The sequence below is a fragment of the Pteronotus mesoamericanus genome, unplaced genomic scaffold (genome assembly GCF_021234165.1).
Source record: "Pteronotus mesoamericanus isolate MK-2021 breed Mesoamerican mustached bat unplaced genomic scaffold, CSHL_Meso_final scaffold_167, whole genome shotgun sequence".
NCBI classification, from domain to species: Eukaryota; Metazoa; Chordata; class Mammalia; order Chiroptera; family Mormoopidae; genus Pteronotus; species Pteronotus mesoamericanus.
The window spans coordinates 8414868-8438826 of NW_026555308.1; the positions used below are offsets into that span (position 1 = coordinate 8414868).

The 23959-nt window shown below is 36.0% G+C and overlaps 1 protein-coding gene and 1 pseudogene across 1 annotated transcript in view; both read left to right on the forward strand.

Annotated features, from left to right (window-relative positions):
• ATF7IP2 (activating transcription factor 7 interacting protein 2) overlaps positions 1-23959 on the forward strand; it is a 42977-nt gene that overhangs the window by 15556 nt on the left and 3462 nt on the right. Inside the window, exons 6-9 of the mRNA XM_054589229.1 lie at positions 10419-10421; positions 16082-16152; positions 17450-17511; positions 17948-18017. Coding sequence (XP_054445204.1) covers positions 10419-10421; positions 16082-16152; positions 17450-17511; positions 17948-18017 — 206 coding nt within the window. The remainder of the gene's footprint in view (positions 1-10418; positions 10422-16081; positions 16153-17449; positions 17512-17947; positions 18018-23959) is intronic.
• On the forward strand, positions 2761-3205 carry LOC129083257 (nucleoside diphosphate kinase B-like; annotated as a pseudogene).

A 23959-nucleotide genomic window follows, 5' to 3' on the forward strand; every position in this document is an offset into this window, starting at 1 on the left:
AACAAAATTGAGATTTATACGAAGCAGTAAAAAATATGTTAAAGTGATTTTCTTTGTCCACTGTCAACATAACCTGGTAGTTACCGATGGTGCCCTGACGATGGCAGGTAAAAAAGAGACACTTGTAAAATTAATAGAAGACAATGCAATTGACACCCAAAACTCACATCTAATGAAGTATCATTACATAGTACATGAAGAAAACTTATGTACAAAAGCTTTAAAAATAGATAACATCATGTAAATCATCAAGACTGATTTCAAAGGAGTCAACGGATTGAATCATCGCCAATTCCAGGAATTCTTTAAAAGTACTGAAGCCGACTATGGCAACCGAATTTACTTTTCAGAAGTAAAATGGCTAAGTCAAGGCCAGATGTTGAAAAGATTTTGTGATTTGCAACATGTTTGAAGTCATTTATGGTATCAAAGAACAAATCGTGTGAGAACTTGACAATGAAAACTGGCTTACAGATTTAGTATTTTTAGTGGATTTAACCGCTCATTTAAAAGAGTTATACATGCACCTTCAAGGTGAAAACCAATTTATCAATACCATGTTTCAACCCATAACAGCATTCCAAATGAAACAAATTATGACAAGCTCAAATTAAGGTAAACAATTTTATGCACTTCAGTTCATTGGCTAAACACCATCCTGTAAACAGCAAAAAATATGCAGCCTTGCTTTTTGATTTGATGCAGGAATTTGAAAACAGATTTCAAGATTTCTGGGAAAATAATATTTTGCTATATTTGCGACTCCATTTTCAGTCAACATAAATATATTATCTGCCAATTTTCAAATGGAATGCATAGAGCTGCAATCTGACATTCAACTTAAAAATTTGATGTCTCTTTACTGTACTTTTATAGGTCCTGTCTTCCCAGAGACAAATACACCTTGCTTCACAATCATGTCTTATTCATGTCATTGCTATTTGGGAGCACCTACATTTGCGAGTAACTATTTTCAAGAATGAAACACATTAAGAGTAAAATCAGAACCAAAATAGCTGATGACACCTTGAGAACTCACTGAGAATTGCAACTACTTCTATCAAACCAGATATTGATGCACTAGTTTTTCAAATACAACATCAAACATCCCCCTAGTTTTATGTTGTCCTCTTTTACTTTTATAATTAAAAAAATTTATTTTAATCAATGATGTTTTATTACTTAGATAAGTGATAGGTATAGAAAATATACATATTTAGTGATTAGTGATCACTTGGGACCTGCTTGATGATTTTAAAAGATGATCAAAAGGGCAGCTGCATAACTAGAGTTATTATGTGAGGACTTTTTTGCTTATCTGTGATGGCAGATATCATGAAAACTATGGATGGATTTTTTTTTGCTCATCAGTTTCCATTAGTATTTGTGTATTTAATGTGTAGCCCAAGATGACTCTTCTTTTTCCAGTATGGCCCAGAGATGCCAAAAGGTTGGACACCCCTGATCTACACCATTTGCAGTAGATTCTTGATGTTTGGGAATATACATGCAGTTTTGACTCTTCGGGGAAAAAAGCTTAGTATTTCATGATATTGAGGCCCACATTTTAGTTTTAAGCCAGAAAGCCGCTGTAAAGAAGGCATTTATTTATCTGGTGAAGATGAGTCACATTTCATTGAGTCTTTATTGTTTCCACTTGCTGATGCATGAGACAAAAAAGAAAAATGCTGATGACAAGTGAAAAAGTGAAATTAACATCAGTAAAATAGCATCTACTGACTAATACATCAAATTCATCAGTGACTTATATCTATAATATGAACTATCTACCTTAGCTCCACCAAAATGAACAAAGAACCTACAATTTATGAAACTGTTTGAGGCAACCCTCTTACCTCATGGTGAGTGTGAGAATAGGTGTCACAAGTGTGTAACTTGACCCTGACGAAGAGTTCAGTGGTGAGTTTTATAAAATAGGGAAAAAAAACACTACTAGTTTTAAACGAACTATAGCAGGTCCTTGAATAACATCGTTTTGTTTAAGCTTGTTTTCTTCTGTCGGTGAGATGCTGTAAGAATTCTTGTTTATATCAATTAGCCTATGGTATAGTTTCTTCACTTAAAATCACAGCACCTATTGATGATGATAAGTGAGGACTTACAGTATTCCAAAGAATAAAAAAGGAAATATTCTTCAGTTCATTTTATGAAGTCAGATCCTAAAGTCTAGTATAACTGTGATATACCAATATGAAAATTTTAAAATTTTATGGAAATGGAAAATTGCAGTCCACTTACAGCCCACTTTTATCCATGAAATAAGTGCGGATGTCCTAAATAAAAAAACTAGTGAACCAAGATCAGCAGTCCATAAGAGCTGAGTTTGTCCCAGGAATGCAGCAAGATTTGTTCAACAACAAAAAATTAATGTCATTTGCTATGAGAAGAATCAGCTTACAATAAAATGTAGGATAAAGACCATGCCCTGGCTGGTATGACACAATGGCTTGAGCACCAGACTGCAAACCGAAAAGTCACAGGTTTGATTCCCAGTGAGGGTACATGCCTGGGTTGCAGGCCCTGTCCCCAGTTTGGGGTGTGTTAGAGGCAACCAATCAATGTTTCTTTTCTTCTCTTCCCCCTTTCCCCAGTCTCTAAAAATATGTAAGTAAAATCTTTTTAAAAAAAAAATCTACAGCTCCTTTGCGGGTAACTCCTGGCTCCATTGGTCACTATAGGTCTCTGCTCCGGCTCCAATCTGGCTCAGTAGTCCAGCACAGATGCTGCTGACACATTTCTTGGGCCTTGGCCCACATGGAACACACCTTTGTTGCCATCAAGCTGATGGCATAGCCTGATGGGCAGAATCATCAAGCACTTCAAGCAGAATTCACTCATGGCCATGAAGTTACTTTGGCTTCTGAGAAGCTCCTGAGGCAGCATTACATTGACCTGAAAGACTGCCCGTTCTACCCCAGGCTGGTGAAGTACATGAACTCAGGGCCTGTGGTAGTGATGGTTAGGGCTGAATGTGATAAAGATGGGGATAATGATGCTTGGGGAGACCAGTTCAGCAGATTTTAAGCCAGACACATTTTGCAGAGACTTTTGCATTCAAGTTGGTAGGAATGTCATTCATGGCAGTGATTCAGTAAAAAGTGCTGAGGGAGAAATCAGCCTATGGTTTAAGCCCAAAGAATTGGTTGACTACAAGCCTTGTCCTTTTGATTAGATCTATGAATAAGAGGTAGACAAAGCATCAGTCGTCTGTGGCTTCACTTGGATGTGTCCCTGGACACAGCACTTCATTCCATTGACTTGGAAGCAATAGGACCAGTCTTTTCTAAAGTATAAAGCCTTTGGAAACTGAAGGGGTTAGAGGGGATACCATCTACAAAAAAACTCTAAAACAAATCTGATGTTGAAATAATGGAATTCCCTTTAGGATACAAAATAAAAAGATTCCTGCTGTCACCACTTTAACATTATACTATTATACTGGATATCTTACCTAATGCAAAAAAAAAAAAAAGTTACAGAAAACTAAATACATAAAGGATTCAAAAAGAAGGAACAATTATAACTATTCTTAAATCCTCTATAATCGTATATATGCAGGAAATCCAAAGGAATTTACAGATAAATTAATAGGATTAATAAAACTTTAGCAAGATTGCCAAACTCAAATATATTAGAAATCAGTTACATCCCTCTATATCAGAGATAAACAATTAGGAAATGAAATTTTTTAAGAATTCCAATAGTACCAAACATATATGGTACCTAGGAATATATTTAACATGACAGAAATATATTCTGGAAGAAAAAATTACAAAATTTGGAGAGAGATTAAAGAAGAAAATGGAAAAATTCAGTGTGATTATGGTTTGGGCAATGCATTACTATAAATTTTTTTACTTTTGTTTAACTTAGAGTACCATTTCAGTTAGTTTTTCAGTATGTAGTTTTATGGAATTTGATAAGCTGATTTTATTTTTAAATGTATATGTAAATGCAATAGTTTAAGAGGCCAAGATATTCTTTAAGTAGAGAAACAAAATGGAAGGAATTTGACATCAGAGGTCAGAACATTACAAAACTGCAGTACTTAGGATAATGTTATATTGGCAAGTATAGGATAATGTGATATTACCAAGTAGAGCAGTGTAGCAGAGCCCAGAAACCTATACGTATATGTTTGTGATACGTGATGAAGACTGGCAGATCATTTATGAAATAATTGACTTTCAGTAAATGGTGGTGTTAATTTGCCATTCATGTTGGGTAAAATATGAAAGAAATTGGACCCCTGTGTCAGATAATCCATAAAAATCAGTCTCGTGGATTAAAATACTCTAAAGGAGCATTATGCTAAGCAAAATAAGCCAGGGGGCGAAAGACAAATACCATATGATCTCACCTATAAGCGGAACCTAACCAACAATACAAAGATGCAAGGAAAATAAGACCAGCAACACTGAAAGGAAAAGAAATCAACAGAGACAAGAGGGAAGGAGGGAGGGGGGGCACGGGGAAAAGGAAGGGAAGGGGAAAGTCAAGGAACATATAGCAAGGACTCATGGACAAAACCAAAGGGGAAGAGCTGAGGGAGGAATGGAGGGAGGGGGCAAGGGAAAGTGGTGGGGGGGAGGCAGAGACAAATGTATTTGAAAAAATAAATTAAAATAAAATTTAAAAAAAAAAAGTGAGGCAGAGGTAAAGAGAGGGGCAGAGATAAGAGTCAAAAGGAGAAGAATTTCTAGGTTTCCTTTTGTGCTCCAGTTTGTAGTTATATTCTTGAGGTTCCATGCCTCTTTGATTCCACTAATTACTCCAGATACTTTCCAATACATCCACCCTCTTTTTATTGTTAAGCTAGTTTAATTTCTGATTCTGTTCTTTGCACCAACAATTAAGTCCTAATATTTATTCGATAAATTTTTATTTATTTAAATAAGTTAACATAAATTATTTATACTTTAGCTTGGTTTACCTTTGAAGACACAAATTGCATAAGCTTTTAACTCATTTCATCTAAAATATGTCTTTCAAGTGTCCAGAAATGCCTTCTAATCTGAGATGTGATATTAAATTTGTGTTTACCCTAACCATACTTTTAATTATTTAAGAACTTTGCTCAAATCATCTCTCTCTTTGGTTCAGCTCAGTTCAGACATTTTTGGTTATCTGCTTTGTGCCAGACAATGTACTTGGTGATACAGACTCGAAGTTAAGGGAAGAGATCTCATAATCTAGTAGAAACAAATATTTGTAAATGAATAATTAAGATGTAGTGCCAAGAGATACCACAGAGGTGCATTCAAGGTATAAATAAGGGAGTTACTAATACTCTGATTAATAATACACACATTTTTTTCCCCAACACTCTTCTCCCAATTTTTCTAGCAATATCTCCTTCACTTTCTCCATCCATATGGTGAATGCCTATTCTCTTTATTCAACAGAGTTGAATGTTTTCATATGATCATGTATTCCATCTCCGCTCTGGCTAGAAAGACTAGGAATCTAATGAAAGCTGTGCAAATTGTTGTATCTTTGGTATCCAGGCTCCCAAATTACCCCCAAGAGTCTCACCTTCTGTTTTTCACATACTTGTGTAGTCCCGTCTGACACTGAATGGGGCTGACCTGCGTAACTGTGTTAAGGAAAAACAAGAGCATGATTTCCATGTCCAGGTCAGAGAAAATATCACAGCTTTACAATGTTCTGTGTCAATTATACTACAATAAAATATAAAAATTAAAAAATTTAAAAAAATAAATAAAATACTCTAAAGGAAAATTCTGAAGCTTTTAGACGGTAATATAGAATATCATCATGAACTTCAGATAAGGAAAGATTTCTTAAGGCACAAATACCCTTACCATAAAAGAAAAAAAAAATGATCAGTTTTACCACATTAAAATTAGGAACTTCTTTTCTCAAAAGGCACAATAAAGATAGTGAGAAGACAGGCCATCAAGTGGGAGAAGATATTCACAGCACACATAACCTATAGAGGATTAGTCCCAGAATGTACATAAAGAACTTCAGCATATCAATGAGTAAAACCAGATAATAAAAAGAAAAATGGGCAAAAGACTTGTACATCTACTTCACAAAAGAGGAATAAATATGGCCAATAAATATATGAAAAGGTGCTCATCTTCATTAGTAATCAGGGAAATACAAATTAAAACCACAGTGAGATTACCATTTCATAAAAGGTAAGGAAAAGTAAAGCATTTTAAAATAAAACCTCACCAGGTATTGCGGTTTTGAAATAAAAGGAATTGGTTTTACTTAATATTTTGTTGTTGGTGAGTAAATTGGTAGAGTTTTAGAAAAAAATACGGTATTTAGAAGTATTGAAGATCTGAATATCCTTTTATCTAGCAGTCCTGTCCCTTGATATATACCCTAGCTAGATATATGTACACATGTGCAATAGGATATATGTATAGGAATGCTTATTAGCAGCATTTTTCATAAAGCAAAAACTGGAAGAAAAAAATGTCCATCTACAATTGAAAGGGAAAATTGCAGTAGGTCCATATAGTGGAATTCTGTATATTAATGGAAGTGGGGGAACTGCAGTCACATACTACAATATGAGTTACTCCCACAAAGCATTGAAAAGCAGGCATGAAAGAATAGTATGATTCCATTCAAATGAAGTTGAAAAATAGCCATGAAAATTAAAATTATATATAAAACTTAGTAATTCAGAGAGTAAACAAGAAAATGAATACCAAAAATGCTAATTTTGGAGATTTATGATATAAGCTGGAGGCACACAGATTTCTGAAGTGTAGATAATTTAAAATGTGTGGTGACTATGTGGGTGCTAGTTTTATTCTTAAACTTAACATATATAATTCAATTTGAAAATTAACTAGAAAATTTAAACTGTTTTGTAGAATCTTACTGCTGTATGTGAGTTCATAACTACAGATTACTGCCTGTTTTCTATTTGTCCCATCTATTTTATGGTCCTCTCCTTATATGTGTCTGTCTGTCTCTATTTTAGAATTCTTATGGGGGTTTTTTTCCTTTCCCCATTACCTTGTTAATTAAACATCCTTCAGTGTTCCTTTAGAAGTTATCTTAAAGATTATGATATGGAGTCTTGATTCTAATATTAGAGTATAAGATTAATTTTATCATTTTGTAGGCAGTGCTTGACCTTAGAATATTTTAACTTTGTTTACTTCCCCCCATCTTTTGTATTTTCATGCATTTTAATTTTACATTATTTTAAATCTCACAAAATAGTATCACTTTTTTGTACAATCATTATTCATTTAGAGTTACACAAATATTTACCCTTTCTATTCTTCTTCATTTCTTCCTGTGTTTTCATCTTTCCATCTGGGATAATTTTGCTTCTGCCTGAAGAACTTCATTTATTATTTATTTATTTATTTATTTATTTTTGTTCTCAGGGTAAGTTCTGTCAGTTATTTGTCTGGAAATACCTTCATTTTGTCTTCATTTTCACAGGATATTTTAACATGAGTGTTGATCATAGGGTGACAGTTACTGTCTTTCAGCACTTCCAGTGTCAGTATCTTGTCTTCTGACTTCTATAATTTCTTTTCAGAAGTTGGCCATCAGTCTTATGTTGCTTCTTTGAAGATTGTGTCTTTCTCTAGCTGCTTTTAAGATATTCTTCTTATCTTTGGTTTTCATCAGTATGATGCTAGTTAAGGACTTTTTCGTTTTGCTTTTTAGTTTATCCTGCCTTGGGCTCATAGCATTTGATTCTGTGGCTTGACATCTTTCATCATCTTTGGAAAATTGTTAGCCATTATCTTTTTAGATATTGCTTCTGCACCATTCTATCTTTTCTCCCTTTTTGATATTCTAATTATATGCATCTCTGTACGCTCCACCTTTTCTGTTCTCCCTGTTGTGGTCTGTGTATTTTCTTAAAACCTTTTTTCTAGTTTATTAATCTTCTCTTTAGCTAGATTCAAGTGGCTGTTAAGCCCATGTATTGAGTTCCATTGGATTCCTTTTTATAGATCAAGTTCTCTAGTGAAATTCTTCATTTTGTCATCCCTGTGTTAAACATTTTATCACTTACTTTTTTATCCATTTCTCATGACTCTGGGTTACTTTGAGCTGTATTTCTATTTGCAGTTTTTCACCTTTGTCCCATTTCTTATTGTACCTGCCCTTTTTTTTTTTTTTTTTTAATTTGAGTCTTGGACATTGTATTGAAAATTGTAGAGGCCCTAATTGGTGTTATCTTCCATCACAGTGGGTTCACTCAGTACTCTGGCAGTCAGCAAAGGGAGGGACCCAGCCTCTCTTGATGGTTTTAAAATACGCCTACATATTCTTTAATACTCCTTCCTTTAAAAAGGTGGAGCCTAATTCTTTCTTGTGCTATACTTAGTGACAGCAGATAGAATATAATAAAAGTGGCAGTATGTAATTAGATCACAAAAGACGTCATAGCTTCCTTATTTTCTCTTGGATTGGTTGCTCTGGGGCAAGGTAATTGCCATGATAGCATCGCAAAAAGCATAGGTTACTTAAGGACATCGAACAAGCTCTGCAGAGTCTGACATGGTGAGGCACCCTGCTAATAGCCATGTGAGTAAGCCATTTTGGAAGCAGAACCTCCAGCCCCAGTCGTGCCTTCACATGTGTATAGTCCCTGCCAAATCAATATCCTGACTCCAACTATACTGCTTCCTACTTCTGTATCCACAGAAACCATAAGACAATAAATGTTTATTTCTTTAAGCCATTATGTTTTGGGATAAATTATTATATAGAAGTAGATAAATTATACAATATTTCCACCCAGTAGGGAATTGAGGAGAACTGAGGATGACTTGTAATCTTTTATAAGACTCAGTCTAACCTCATTTTTCCCGTTTCTATGATGCTGCGCTTCAAGAGTTCTACCAAGATGCCTGGGTGTTTCTTATGGCACCCCCTCTATTGCTGATCTTGTATTCCAATTTTTATCTCCTCAGAACATTTCACTGTAATTTCAGTCACTTTTTGCTTGGCTTCTTAGTGTTCCTGAATGGCTTGGCAAGTGCCTTAAGAGGAATACTACTGGCAAGTATCTAGTCTACTTCTTTATACCCTCCTCCTCTCTGGGATCTTAGTTCCTTAGGCCCTGGCTTCCACCACAGCTTTCTCATCTCTTCAAACAGATATTTTAATTTTTTTCTTAAAGAAAAATTTTAGTATAGCTTTTCAGATTTTTCAAGTTGGGGAGCTATATTGTAGCAATTCTATGTAGTAATTTATATTCTTTTAGAAAATATTTAAGAAATAAAGGAAGATTTTTTAAGAAAAGAAACTTTGTTCCCATATTATTATAAATCTAAAGAAAGCTAGATAGCCCAAGTATTGTCTGATAGCTCAAGTACTGAAGAGATTAATGCCATTACTAAATTTGTATGTATGATAATGATTGGATTTAGAAGTTCAAGCATTTTTCTTTTTAGAATGTGAAAGGTACTAACAGCTGAGCTGAAGAAGCTTATTAAAGAGAAAGCTTATGGACCAGAACACATATTTGATAAAGAAAACTTGCTTAAGTATTTCCAAAGATGAAAAGTAAGCATCAAGGTTTAAGGCCCCCAAGAACAGACCACTTCATCAATGTTGATTGAAACATTGTAAGTCTTGCATTGAGTTTCTCATGAAGAAATGTTCACAGAGATACAAAGGAGAAAAAAGTAGTTACCAGCCACAGTATTTTAAGAAATTTTCTGTTTTCCATGTGTTCTTCCCTATTTATTCTTTAACAGCATTTATTCAATCTTAATAATAAACTTATCCCTCTTTTACAGATGAGCAAACCAAGGCTGATGTATAGCTAGTAAATAAAAGGGCCAGAAATTTAGACCCAGGCAATTTTGTCTCCAGAACCCATGTTCTTAAACTGCTATATTACAGTAGTACCTGGAGAATTTTAATTACTAATTTTAGACACAGAAATTTTTCTTCAAGGTAAAATACAAGTAGAAAACATGTTAAATGCATTCAGGTGACCATGAAAATCATTAGTGTCCTTAGTTTTCCTCCAAGATATGGTTCATTTAAAAAAGAGCCATTATTGGCACCAGTTAGTGGAACAGTTTCATGAAAGTTACATATTTTTAAATACTCATGGAATTCTGAATATATTCCAGATTTATAGATAGAATCTCCAGGATAAAGATTAACAGCTGTATTCACACACATAGGGTTTTTTTATTATTATTAATTGATTTGAGGGGGGAGAGAGAGATAGAAACACTGATTTGTTGTTCCTTCTATTTACGCATTCATTGGTTGCTTCTCATATATGCCCTGACCAGGGATCAAACCGGCAACCTTGGCATATCGGGACAACACTCTAGCTGACTGAGCTACCTGGCCAGGGGGCACACAGTTATCGAAGTTAATTAACATAGAATACCTACTGAAAACTACACAAACAGTAAGTGTATATAACTTGGTGAATTTTGACAAATCCAAATACATTGTGAACTATCACCCAGCTCAAAAACAATACCACTGACATCCACATTCGTAGTCACCAATCCCACCCCTACCATATCAACCTAAGTAACCAGCATTCTAACTTCTACTACCTTAAGTTGTTTGTTTGCTTTTCACCTTTATATAAATGGAATCGTACTTTATGAGCTCTTTGGTATCTTGCCTCTTTTGCCCAACATTATGTGTTGTGAAACTCATCCAGGCTGTTGCTTAGCAGCTATAATTTGTTCATTATCACCACTATATCATGTCCATAATATGAATTCACCACAATTTACCCATTTAAAACTTTTGATAGGCATCTGGATTTGTTGATGAGGGAAATTATGAATAGCTCTATGAACATTCTTGACATGTCCTTTGGTGAATGTACTTACATACTACATTTCTGTTGCACAACTGCCCAGAAGTGGAATTGGTAGGCCAGTACAGTATGTGTATTTTCAGGTTTAAAAGATGCTACCAAACACTTTACCAAAGAAGTCACACCACATTACACTCCCACTGAAAGTACATAAGGTTTTTATTACTCCATATTTTTGTCAGCACTTGGTTTTATCTGCCTATTTTCATTTTAGCCACACTGGTATGTTTATAATATCACATATTGGTTTTAATTTGTATTTCCTTCTAATAATGAAGTTGAGTGCTTTTTTATGTTTATTAGCCATTTGGATATTTTCTTTTATTAAATTTCTCTAAGACTTTTGCACTTTTTTTTTAGTTGCCTTTCTTTTACCATTTTTGTCCAATACATTTACTGTTAATATCTCTTCCCAACCCACATCTTCCCACTCCTATAAGAGTGTCTTTATATAAATTAACTCTTCTTAATTTCAGTGTAGTCTTTTTCATAGATTCTACATTTTTGATGAATGTTCCATTTGTTTTAACTATGTTCTCTATCTTTCCTCAATATGCTTAAAACTATTAATCATAGTTTAATTCCATTGTACTCTAACTTAAGTATCTGGATCATTTATGCATCTGTTTCTATTGGTGTTCTGTCAGTTTCTGGTCATTGAATTTGTTCGCATACTTGATAATGTCTGAAAAATTGGTGAGGCAAAATTTTTCTCTTTGGTAGATATAGCAGGGCTTGATCATCTAATCTACTCAAGGAATTATAAATTGGTGCTTGTTTTCATTTTGGTAATGCTCCTACTTCTATTCATTCTGATTCTTAAGACATAGTCCTCCATGGATTCCAGCAAAATATGAAACTACAAGAGTCTGGAGAAATAACCATTGAAAAGAAGGCGGCCAAACATTTATTGGCAGTTTTGCAGAGGTTGGATATTTTGCTTTCTCACTGGCTGTGATATTGTTCTATGTAATGTCATGGAACAGCAGGTGGAATCCTTAGATAGGTATAGCTGTAATGGGGCTGAATTAGTCCTGGACAAAAGACAACATTGGACCTACCCAAGGAATCACTCAAGTCCTGAATAATATCTCTGCATGCCAAAACAAAGTCCAACACCCTGAAGGGATGAAACATCACCCAAAAGTATACATTTTACAGTGCCAGGCATCTAATCAAAAAATACAACAAGTATGCAAAGTGGCAAATAACCCATAACAAGGAGAAAATGGAAAAGATTAAAACAAATACAGAAATAATATGGTTGATGGATTTAGTAGACAACAACGTAAGTATGTTCTTGGTGTTCATCAATATAGTGGCAAATGTGAACATAATGAAAGAAATAGGAGATATGAAGGGGAAAAAAAGACCCAAATTGAACTTCAGAGTTGAACAAGGCAATAAAGTGAAAAGTATATTGGATAAAGCAACAGAATAATTGATTCTTTTTTAAATCAGTGAAATAGCTATGGAAGCTATTCAAACAAAAGCATGAGGAGAAAAAGACTAACAAAAAAATGCGCATAGCATCAGAGGCCTATGAAACACTATCAAGCAGTCTAATATATATATGTGTAATTGGAGTATCACTGGGAATGGGGCAAGAGGATCAGAAAATATGTTTAAAATTTTCCCAAATTTGGTGAAAATTCTAAAACCATAAATGTAAAAAGACATTAACTTAGGAGAAATGTAAAGAAAAAACACATCACAATCATATTGCTGAAAGTCAGTGGTAACAAGAAAATCTTAAAAGCAGCCAGAGAGAAAATGCACATTACGTAGAAAGGATCAAAAAAAAAAAAAAAATCAGACCACTTCTCTCTGTAAACTATGCAAACTAGAAGACATCTCTCTAAAGCATTGAAAGAAAATTGTTCATTCAAATTTCTACAGTTGGTGAAAATGTATTTCAGGCATATAGAGAAACAAAGGATTTTTCACACCACAAAAAAAGTGAAAAGAATAAATCAGCAGCAGACCTGAACTACAAGAAATACTAAAGGAGCTCTGGCTAGTGTGGCTCAGTGGATTGAGCATCGGCCTGCAAACCAAATTCGTGATTCAATTCCTGGTTGGGACACTTGTCTGGGTTGTGGGCCAGGTCACCAGGTAGGGGCATGCAGAGGCAACCAGTTTATGTTTCTCTCACATTGATGTTTCCCTCACTTTCTCCCTCCCTTATACTCTTTCTAAAAATAAATTTTTTTTTAATTTTTAAATGAAATGTTAACAGAAGGTCTTCAGGCAAAAAGAAAATAATACCAAATGGAAATTTAAATCTATACAGGTAAAGTAATAAAAGTACTGGAAATTAAATATATATGGATAAATATAAAATTTTCTGTTTCTATATAGGAGATATGTGTGTGTATTATACTACTTCTATAACATGTGGGGTGTGTGTATATCATAACATTTCTCTAGTATTTCTATGTGCAGGCAACAAGCAGTTGGAATTTCATATTTAAAATCAGTACCATTAACAATAATATCAAAGAATGATATGCATAGGGATAAAGTTGCTAAAATATCTGTAAGACCTAACTTCAAAACTACAGAAAAACTACAAACCAGGCTTCAGATTTCTGGTCCAGCATGTAAGGAGTCATCATTGTATTCTGACAAAAATTAAAAAGCTAAACAAATTGAAAATATCAACAACTCTTCTTAGATCCATCAGAGAAGTAGGGTCACAGAGCAAATTACTGTCCCCCCAGTTGGAGAGACAAACAGGTGGGAACTGTGAGAATCACAACCTACTGAAATTGGAGCAGAAACCTCCATGGGAACTAGTGGGGAAATAAAAAATCTAAAACACTCGGGGTAGGAGGACAGTTATAGGGGGACACCCACAGTTTTGTAAGTTTTACCTCCAGAAGCTCTGCCAGGGCCTCATAGTAAATATTGGGGGTAGAGGGGTGGGAATTAACGTCTCTTGCAGGAAGAAGGTAAAAGGTACCATTTGAAATACACCAGCCAGAGCACTCTCTTAACAAGGCTGCCTTCAGGAGAAACTGTTGGTAAGAACTTAGTCTAAGGGAAAGGAAATACCCAATCCTGTTCTCTCTAGCTTTCCACATGGAGAAAGAAAAATACCCAGCTCTAATCCCCTGTAGCAAAACTATCTCACCTGAGAGGGGCTGAGAAGGGAGGGTACTGAGAAGCACTGGTGAAGTTCACGTTGCAGGGGCACAGGCTCACTAAAAGACTGAGACCTAATTATAGGACTAATAGAATATTTCCCCTCCACCCACATCTTACCACTGTATCACCAAAGGTCTGTTTTTGAAGCAGTATAATGTTACATATGAAAGTAGACTTGAATTAGTTGTATATGTGGATCACAAACTCTAGGGCAATCACCAGAAAAAGAGCAATTGATATGTTTAAAAAAGTGGAGAAAGGTGAATCATATAAAATGCAGTTTTATTCATAATTGCCAAAACTTGGAAGCAACCAAGATGTCCTTAAGTAGATGAATTGATAAATAACCTGTGGTACATTCAGACAATGGAATATTAACAGTGCTTTAAAAAAAAAAAGCTATCAAGCTTCAAAAAGACATGGAGGAAACTTAAATGCATATTAGTAAGTAAAAAAAGCCAATCTGAAAAGGCTATGTACTGTATGATTCCAGCAGAAGACATTCTAGAAAAGACAAAACTTACGGAGATAACAAAAAGATCAAGTGTTGCTAGGCGTTACTCGAGAGGAATTAGTAGGCAGAGCACAGGGGATTCTTTAGAGCAGAGAAACTATTCCATATGATTCCATAATGGTGAGTACATGTCATTATGCATTCATCAAAACCCATAGAATGTACAGCATTAAGAATGAATCTTATTGTAAACTACAGACTTTGCATGATAATGTGTCAGTGTAGGTTCATCAGTTGTAACAAACGTACCATTTTGGTACAGGATTTTGATAGTTGGGGAGGTGGAGGACAGTAGGGAACGGGGTATAGGGAACTCTGTACTTTCCACTAAATGTATAAACCTAAAACTGCTCTAAAAAATGTATTACTTTTTTTAAAGTACAAAATTTTGCTGAAATTAAAGACCTATGTATATAGTGAGATATGCCATATTCACAAATCAAAATTCATCATTATTGTCATTTTTCCAACATTGTTCTGTGCATTTAATGCAGTCTCAACCAAAATCCTGGCAGAATTTTTTGTAGAAAGTAACAATCTGATTGAAAACTTACGTGAAATGGAAAAGACCTAGAAGATAAAAACAATGTTATAAAAGAAAAACAAAGTTGAAAGACATAAACTGAGTTTAAGATTTACTCTCATGCTATAGTAATTGAGACAATGGTGTTGACTTAAGAATAGACATATAAACAAATGGAAAGATCAGAAATAATACATATAGCCCATTGATTTTCAACCAAGATGCGAAAGTAATTTAATGTTGAAAAGACAGTTTTTCCAACAAATGTTGAAATAACCAGAGGGGGAAAGTGAATCTCAACTCTTACCTCACACCATGTACAAAAATAGCTTTAAATGAATTACAGATTTAAGTACAAAAGCTAAAAATTAAAAACATCTATAAGAAAGTGGTATAGAAAATTCATCCAACAATTTTATGGGCTTAATGAAATTTGTGTCAAGATTTTCTTTACAAAAATTCTGATTTAAGTGTCAACTCACAGAAGTGGTATCAGGGTCAAATGGGAGCAGAAGACAGTCTTCCTGACTCAGGATATTCTGTAACTATAATCAACCATCAATGCCTCAGTTTAGCAAATGTGGTAAATACTGCTACTATAGTGATATAATGGAGTTGCAGAATTAATTTTTAATAGCATTGTTATAGTCCTATATAAGAGTCAAGAGTATCTTAATAGGTTTTTTTTCACTTAAATGTTGGTTCATTTTCATGAAGGCAAGTTTATGTGCTACAGTGACTTTATATTTCACACACTATATTATATACTTAATAAATAACGTATTTGGATTCATTGTAAGTCGATCTCTACTGAGTTTTCAGGGTCCATTGTTACTGGATGTCCATGAACTTTCGGTCATATAATTAAATGGTAATACATGGGGTTTCTTGGGTATTTGGTTTTATCACTCCCATACCCCCACACGTGACTATGAGATTAAAACATATCAGCTGTGAAATGTTAACTTAGAAGAATTCTAAACATTGATTGTATGTATAAGCCTAATCATATTTAGTTCATTTTTGTTTTTAATTTTTTTTGTCATTTTAGTAACGATGATGTTATGTTGATTTCTGTGGAAAGCCCTAGTTTGACAACACCAATTACATCAAATCTAACAGGTATCTTAAGTTGATTAAAATATGATCTACCAAATTAGAAAGCTTCAAATCAGCTTTCATTTAGATAATTGAATATTATCTTTTAATCAAATAAAATTCTCAAAGATGTTTTAAGTTATATTTGATTCATATTACCTAAGGAAATAAATGACCTCAATATAATTGAGATTTCTTTTTAAACTTGTGTTTATCAGTTTGTGGCCTTTTGTTTCTGTACTGTTTGTTTAATGGCTTTGTAAGTTATAAAACTACTCATACTTCATATACATTATTTTTACTTGTTTTCTCTGGCCTGTGTTGGTGGGTTTTTTTTTTTTATTTTGACTATTATCTTATAGTCTACCTAAGGTTTAAAGTTTGGGTATTCTTTAGTATCTTTGATTACTTTTTTGATTTTTGGTGTTTTTATAATACTGTTGTTGCTCTTTACAGTTTCTGCCTTGTTACACTTATGTAAAAAATCTTTAACCTTAAATTTCCAATAAATTTCCTCTCAAAATAACTTGTTGGCCCATAATTTCTCATTCAAAATTCTCCATTTCCTTTTCATTTTTTATGATATATTAGAGTATTTCCATCTTAATTTCAGAAAGCTTTGCCTCCACTTATATAGCTACTTAATTGCCCCTTTGGTATGGGCAGTTAAGATTGTGAGTAAAGTCCTGGCCAGTGTGGCTCAGTTGGTTGAGTGTTGTCCTGCAAACCAAAAGGTTGTGGGTTCAATTCCCAGTTAAGGTATGTGCCCAGGTTGCAGGTTCAGTACCTGGTTGGGGCACGCTCCAGAGGCAACCAATTGTTTCTTTTTCATATCAGTATTTTTCTCCCTCTTTTTCTCCCTTCCCCTTTCCCTGGAATCAATAAAAGAAAATAGAATTCTAAGATTATGTATAAAATATCTTAAGGAATATTAAACATTTATATGAGGCTTTCTTACTGGTTCTATGAAAAATGCTCAGCCATCTCAGGTAGTCAGCCATCTCAGGTAGTCTAATCTAAAGGTTAATAAAAAATGTGTACATTTCCAAGTTTATTTCCTGAAATCCTATTTACAGCTAGATTATCAAGAGTTACTAGTACCATTGTAAATTTACAGAAGGACATCTTTTGAACCAAAGTTAGATTTTTTTTAACTTGCTCATCAATCTTCAGAATATGTAAAGTCTATTGAGTACTTTTTATGATTGTATAATAAATGGATAATTAGCATTCCATTATTGTTTCAGTATTCATATATAATGAAGTCCACAAATACTTAATAAGTTTGTCAAATGTTCATATTTTAATAATTTTCTTTTAGGTTCTAGAAAAATTGCATCAGGAAATTCTAATAATTCACCTAATGCTGATGCTGATGTTATGGTAGGTAATACAGATTGTCTTTGAATGTTGTTTGAATATTTTAGTTCTAGGAACTTTAGTGTTGCTACATGTTGGACGGTTCAGCTTTGTTATTCATTCTTTGGGAGAATTTGTTCTCTGAGAAATTAAAGTCTGACTAGTTAACCTAACCATTAAATAGCTTAAACATTAAAAAGCTAACAGCTAATGATAAACATATTCTACAGTCATGCTTACCAAATTAACTTATTTGGATTCTGCCTGGTCATATTCTCAGAAACTAAACAGCATTTCATGAGTTTCTTTGTCACAGGAGAGTTAAATTAAACCATGAAGACTTAAAGAATGTTTAGTCTCTAGCTTCTACATAGTAATTTAAAATGATGAGTTTTATTTTTTAAAAACATTTTTTTGTTATTGAGGCAAAAATCTTACTTTTTTTAATCTAACTTTTCAGGCTATAGAGAAAAACAGACTTGATTCTGTGATTGATCTGACAAAAGAAGGCCTATCAAACTGCAACACAGGTAAAGAATTTGTCTTTTAAAAGAGAGAAGGGTAACAACTCAAAGTGTGTTTGGTGTATTTATAAAGTTTGTTTTTGTGTGTTTATCTTTTATAGCTCTGTGCAATCTTACCACATGTATAGATTCATTTATTTGCTAGCACAAATTATACAACCCTGCTCTCCCTATAGGATTTCTTCATGCTTACTCTCCTATAGGCACACCTATGTCCTGCCCCCAGTCCCTTAGTCAGGACCACCATGAATCTGTTTCTACTTTTATAATTATGTTATTTGATGATGTTGTGTAAATGTGATGATACAATATGTATCCTTCTGAGATTGGCTTCTTCCACTCAGCCAATTCCCTGTGAGGGTCATCTAAGTTGTTGGATGTTAGTAATATTACTTTTTATTGCTGAGTAGTATTCCATGGTATGTATAGTATATATAATAGTTTATCCATTCACTCATTGAAAGATATCTGGATTTTGTTTAAGGCTATTATGAATCTCTTTTCTACCTGTGGCACACAAGTTTATTTCCATAACCCTAACAAAGGCAGTTGTAAGAGGATGCTAGACCATGTAAACAAATCCAACAAAAGGCACTGAAGCAAAAAAGGAGAGACTTTATTCAAATAACAGTTTGCAAACCTGGAAAACAAGGCCTTGAGTACAAAGTGTGCTCTCTTGAAATGAAGGAGAGGCTGTTTTTTATGGAAAACTTCCCACCCATAGTTCCTATTTTAGTCTACTTCATGTAAATGAGGTTTCCAAATTCTAGAATTTGGATTGCTCGGTATAAATTCAAATAAGGGTACATTTTGTACCGTTCTGATTGGTTGGGGCAGGTCATAGTGTTTTGGTTGGATGATAACATGGCAATAACAGAACATAGAACTTCTTTTCAGTGATTAACTCAGACAGCAGTGTAAACACACAGGGGAAACCAAGAGTTCAGGTTGTGATTCTTAGAAGTTCTGTCAGTAAACAGCTAGATTCTTAATTTTCAAGTTAGGCCCACTTAATTGTAGGGAGTCCAAGTCCATCTCAATAAATGAATTCCTTGGGGTTCACAGGCATATCATGGAAGTGTAGAGGGAGAGTGACAGCAGTGCCCTGTTTCTCAGATTTAAACAGGAAGAAATAAAGTACAGTCCTTTGGGGCTGGTAACCAATTATACAGTTTCATCTCTTTTATAACTACACTTGAATGTTTATGGTACTTTTTGATGAAATGCTTGAATTCTACTTAATAGCATGAGTAAATTATGTAATATTTTTAAATAGAGATTAATATAGGAAGTATATAGTCCAGTCTCCTTTTTCAACTCTTGATCCAACAAAAGTTGGAACCATTGGAATCTCCAGGTACATCTTGATAGAATTTTAAAACCCTTCAATTTCTGGTTTAAAAATAAAGATTTGAAAAATGGAGAGTCTTCCCATCAAGACGGCCACATAGGTAAATATAGCTCACCTCCTCACACAACCATATCAAAATTACAGCTAAAATACAGAACAACCATCACTGAAAGCCATCAGAAATTGAGTTGAATGGAAGTCTGACAATTATGGAATGAAACCACCCCCATCAAAGAGTGGAGATGCAGAACAGGCTGGTCCCACATCTAACACCTGGGTAGCAACTTGAAAGGCACCAGTGGCATGTAGGGGGAAACTGAAGTGTTTGGCATCCAAGCCAGAGCTGGGAGACAGCTTTTTCCCAGACAGAAATGTGGGCAGAGGCATCTGTCCCTTTGCTGAGTGCTCCCCCAACAAAGCTACAGAGCTGACAGGTAGGTTCCATATGTAAGACTCCATCAACCTGGCTAACACTGTTTGCCCCGCATTAAAGATCCCCTGAGACTCCATCCTACCCAACTTACATGCTTATGCAAACTGTTAACCGTGACTTCTCCATATGAATGGCTGGTCTTGGCTCATGCTTTACAACTTCCTAAATCCTATCAAACAAGCAAGAGCTGGCCTCAGTGAAACCCCAGCACCCATACCACTTACTAACTGACCAGGGGTCCAGCATGGGGAGCAGCCAGCCTGGATTTGCAGCTTGGCTTCACCTGGGAATCTCCCAAGTCCAGCACAAGTAGCAGCCATCCCAGATTGCTTTATAGCTCAGGCAGGGTGGCTCTAGGAAGAACACAGGTGGGAGCTAATCTTAGCCTGCACCACCTGGAAGACGCCAGTGTACCCAGTAGACAGCTACAGACAACATCAGAGCACCACTGCCCTGCCCCTGCATAGCTGATCTTCCACAGAGGGTGGAAGTTGATGCTCAGTGGTCAGTGGTCATAGCCAACCCTTGCAGCTGATTGGCCTGGGTAAACCCCTCCCATTGATCTGCCAAAAGCAATCAAGGCTCAACTACAAGAGGAGGATGTACTCAGCCCACACAAAGGGCACGCCTCAAGTACCCAGCTTGGGTGATAGGGGAGGCTGTGCCACTGGACTCTACAGGACACCTATTACATTAGGCCACACTACCAAGACATAGAGTCAAAGCAGCTCTACCTAATACACAGAAACACACACAGGGAGGCTGCCAAAATGAGGAGACAAGGAAACATGGCCCAAATGAAAGAACAGATCAAAACTCCAGAAAAAGAGCCAAGTGAACTGGACTTAGGCAATCTATCGGATGCAGAGTTCAAAGTACTATTTCTAAGGATGCTCAAGGACCTTAGTGAAGACCTCAACAGCATTAAAAAAAGATCCACTCAGAAATGAAGGATACGCTAACTGAAATAATGAACAACTTACAGGGAAACACAGTAGAGTGGATGAAGCCAAGGATCAGATCAATGATTTGGATCATAAGGACCAAAAAAAACCAAAAAAACAAAAAACAACCATGCAGAGCAACAAGAAGAAAAAATCCAAAATAAATGAGGATAGTATAAGCAGCCTCTGGAACAACTTCAAGAGGTCCAACATTTGCATCATAGGGGCTCTAGAAAGAGAAGACAAAGAGCAAAAACTGGAAATATATTTGAAAAAATAGTGAAAGAAAACTTTCTTAATTTGGTGAAGGAAGTAGACATGCAAGTCCAGAAAGCACAGAAAGTCCCCAACAAGGTGGATGCAAAGAGGCCCACTCCAAGACACGTCGTAATCAAATTTCCAAAGCTTAAATGCAAAGAGAGAATATTAAAAGCAGCAAGAGAAAAGCAGTTAGTTACATACAAGGCAATTCCCATAAGACTGTCAGCTGATTTCTCAAAAGAAACTTTGCAGTCTAGAAAGGATTGGCAAGAAATATTCAAAGTGATGCAAAGCAGAGTCCTACAGCCAAGATTGCTTTACCCAAAACAAGATATCATTTAGAATGGAAAGGCAGATAAAGAGCTTACCAGACAAGAAAAAAACTAAGGGAATTCATCACCAAATCATTATCATATGAAATATTAAATGGACTTATTTAAGAAAAAGAAGAAGATCAAAACCAGGAACAATAAAATGGGAAAAAATGCAAATCTATTCACAAGTGAATCTAATAAACTAAGCAAACAACAAGAGCTGACACAGAATCATGGATATGGAGAGCATTTTGATGATTGACAGATGGGAGGTGGGGTGTGGGAGAATGGGTGAAGAGGTGAGGGGATTAAGAAGTCCAAATAGTTGGTTACAGAATAGCCATGGGGATGTAAATTACAGTATAGGAAATGGAGTAGCCAAAGAACTTACATGCATGACCCATGGACATGAACAATGGTGTGGGCGGTGCTGGGTGGAGGGAGGCAAAGCAGGGGAAATTGGGACCACTATAATAGCATTATCAATAAACTACAATTAGAAAAAAGAGAAAAATGAATTGGAGTCCATTATGAAGTAATTGGTTACTTTTTTTCTAATTATATTTTATTGATAATGCTATTACAGTTGTCCTGATTTTTCCCCCTTTGCACCCCTGACTCCCTCAGGCAATCCCCCCCCACCATTGTTCATGTCCATGGTCATGTGTAGAAGTTCTGTGGCACTCCATTTTCCTATACTGTACTTCACATCCCCATGGCTATTCTGTAACTACCTATTTGTACTTCTTAATCCCCTTACCTCTTCACCCATTCTCTCCCTCCCCATTTCCATCAGGCAACTAACTTACTATCTTTCATTATTCTTTCAAATAGATTCCCAATTTCCTGCTCTTTCTTTTTTTCTGCTACCCCTATCGGGCAAATGTTGGACCTCTTAAAGTTGTCCCAAAGGTTGTTTATACTATCCTCATTGTGAGGGGTTCTTTTTTCTTGTTCTGCATGGTTGTTTTTTGGTTCCTTATGTTCCTAATCATTGATTTGATTCTTGGCTTTATCCACTCTACTGTGTTTCCCTGTAAGTTGTTCATTATTTCAGTTAGCATATCCTTCATTTCTGAGTGGATCTCTTTTATGCTGTTGAGGTCCTCACTAAGTTCCTTGAGCATCCTTAGAAATAGTACTTTGAACTCTGCATCCGATAGATTGCCTAAGTCCAGTTCACTTGGCTCTTTTTCTGGAGTTTTGATCTGTTCTTTCATTTGGGCCATGTTTCCTTGTCTCCTCATTTTGGCAGCCTCCCTGTGTGTGTTTCTGTGTATTAGGTAGAGCTGCTTTGACGTTATGCCTTGGTAGTGTGGCCTAATGTAATAGGTGTCCTGTAGAGTCCAGTGGCACAGCCTCCCCTATCACCCAAGCTGGGTACTTGAGGCGTGCCCTTTGTGTGGGCTGAGTACATCCTCCTCTTGTAGTTGAGCCTTGATTGCTTTTGGCAGATCAATGGGAGGGATTTACCTAGGCCAGTCAGCTGTAAGCAGGGGCAGAATGATGGTGCTCACACGTGGTCTGTAGCTGTCCGCTGGGTATGCTGGCCCTGGGTTTTCCCAGGTGGTGCAGGCCAAGGTCAGCCCCCGCCTGTGCTTTGCCTGGGGTACCCTGCCTGAGCTGTAAAGCAATCTGGGATGGCTGCTACTTGTGCTGGGCCTGGAGATTCCCAGGTGAAGCCAAGTTGTAACTCAGATCGGGCTGCCTTTAGGGTTCACTGAAGCCAGCCGTTGCTGTTTGATAGGACTCAGGAGCCAAGGCTAGCCATTCATGTGGAAAAGCAGCTTGGGTGGCCCTGTAATTTGGGTGCGGTAGAGCCTCTATGGATCTCCAAGGTGGGTCACACTGCGTTCGCCAGGTTAATGGACGCTCAGGTATGTCACCAGCCTACCGGCTCTGTGTAGGGAGGGCTCTGCAAAGGGACAATAGTCTCTGCTCTCCCCAATGTCAGACACTTCAGTTTCTCCTTGTATATCACTGGTGCCCTTCAAGCTGCCACCCTGGTACTGGAGCTCAGAGGGAGCGAGTCAGTGTAGGTGAGTCCATTCATGGGTTCCCCAAGAGGAACTGCTTAGGGCTGTAGCAGCCTCCTCCACTGACTCAATTCCCACTGGTTTTTGCAGCCAGAAGTTGTGGGGACTTACCTTCCTGACACTGGAATCCTGGGCTGGGGGGCCTTGTGTCAGTTTGGTACTCCTCATTCCCCAAGATATCCCTCCCAAATTTTTATCCACGTGGGTGTGGGGCCAGCCTGTTCCACAGCTGCTCCCCTCCTGCTAGTCTGGATGGATGTCACTTCTTCAATTTTGTAGTAGTCAGACTTCCATCAACTCAATTTCTGACATTGCTGAGTGATGGTTATTCTATATTTTAGTTGTAATCTTGATGTAATTGTGCAAATGGCAAGCCATGTCTGCCTACGTTGCCATCCTGACCAGGATGATTTTAATGATTAAGATTACTCAGTTGTTTCTAAACTATATGATACAGGATCTGAGATAGAGTAAAATAAAAAGTAAGAATGCAGATTATTTCAGTATATAACAAAGTAAGTCATACCTTACGTTTGCAGGCTTCAGTTTGGAAAGATAAATCATGCTAATCCATGGTGCTAACTCATGGTAATGTGAGTCATTCTTATA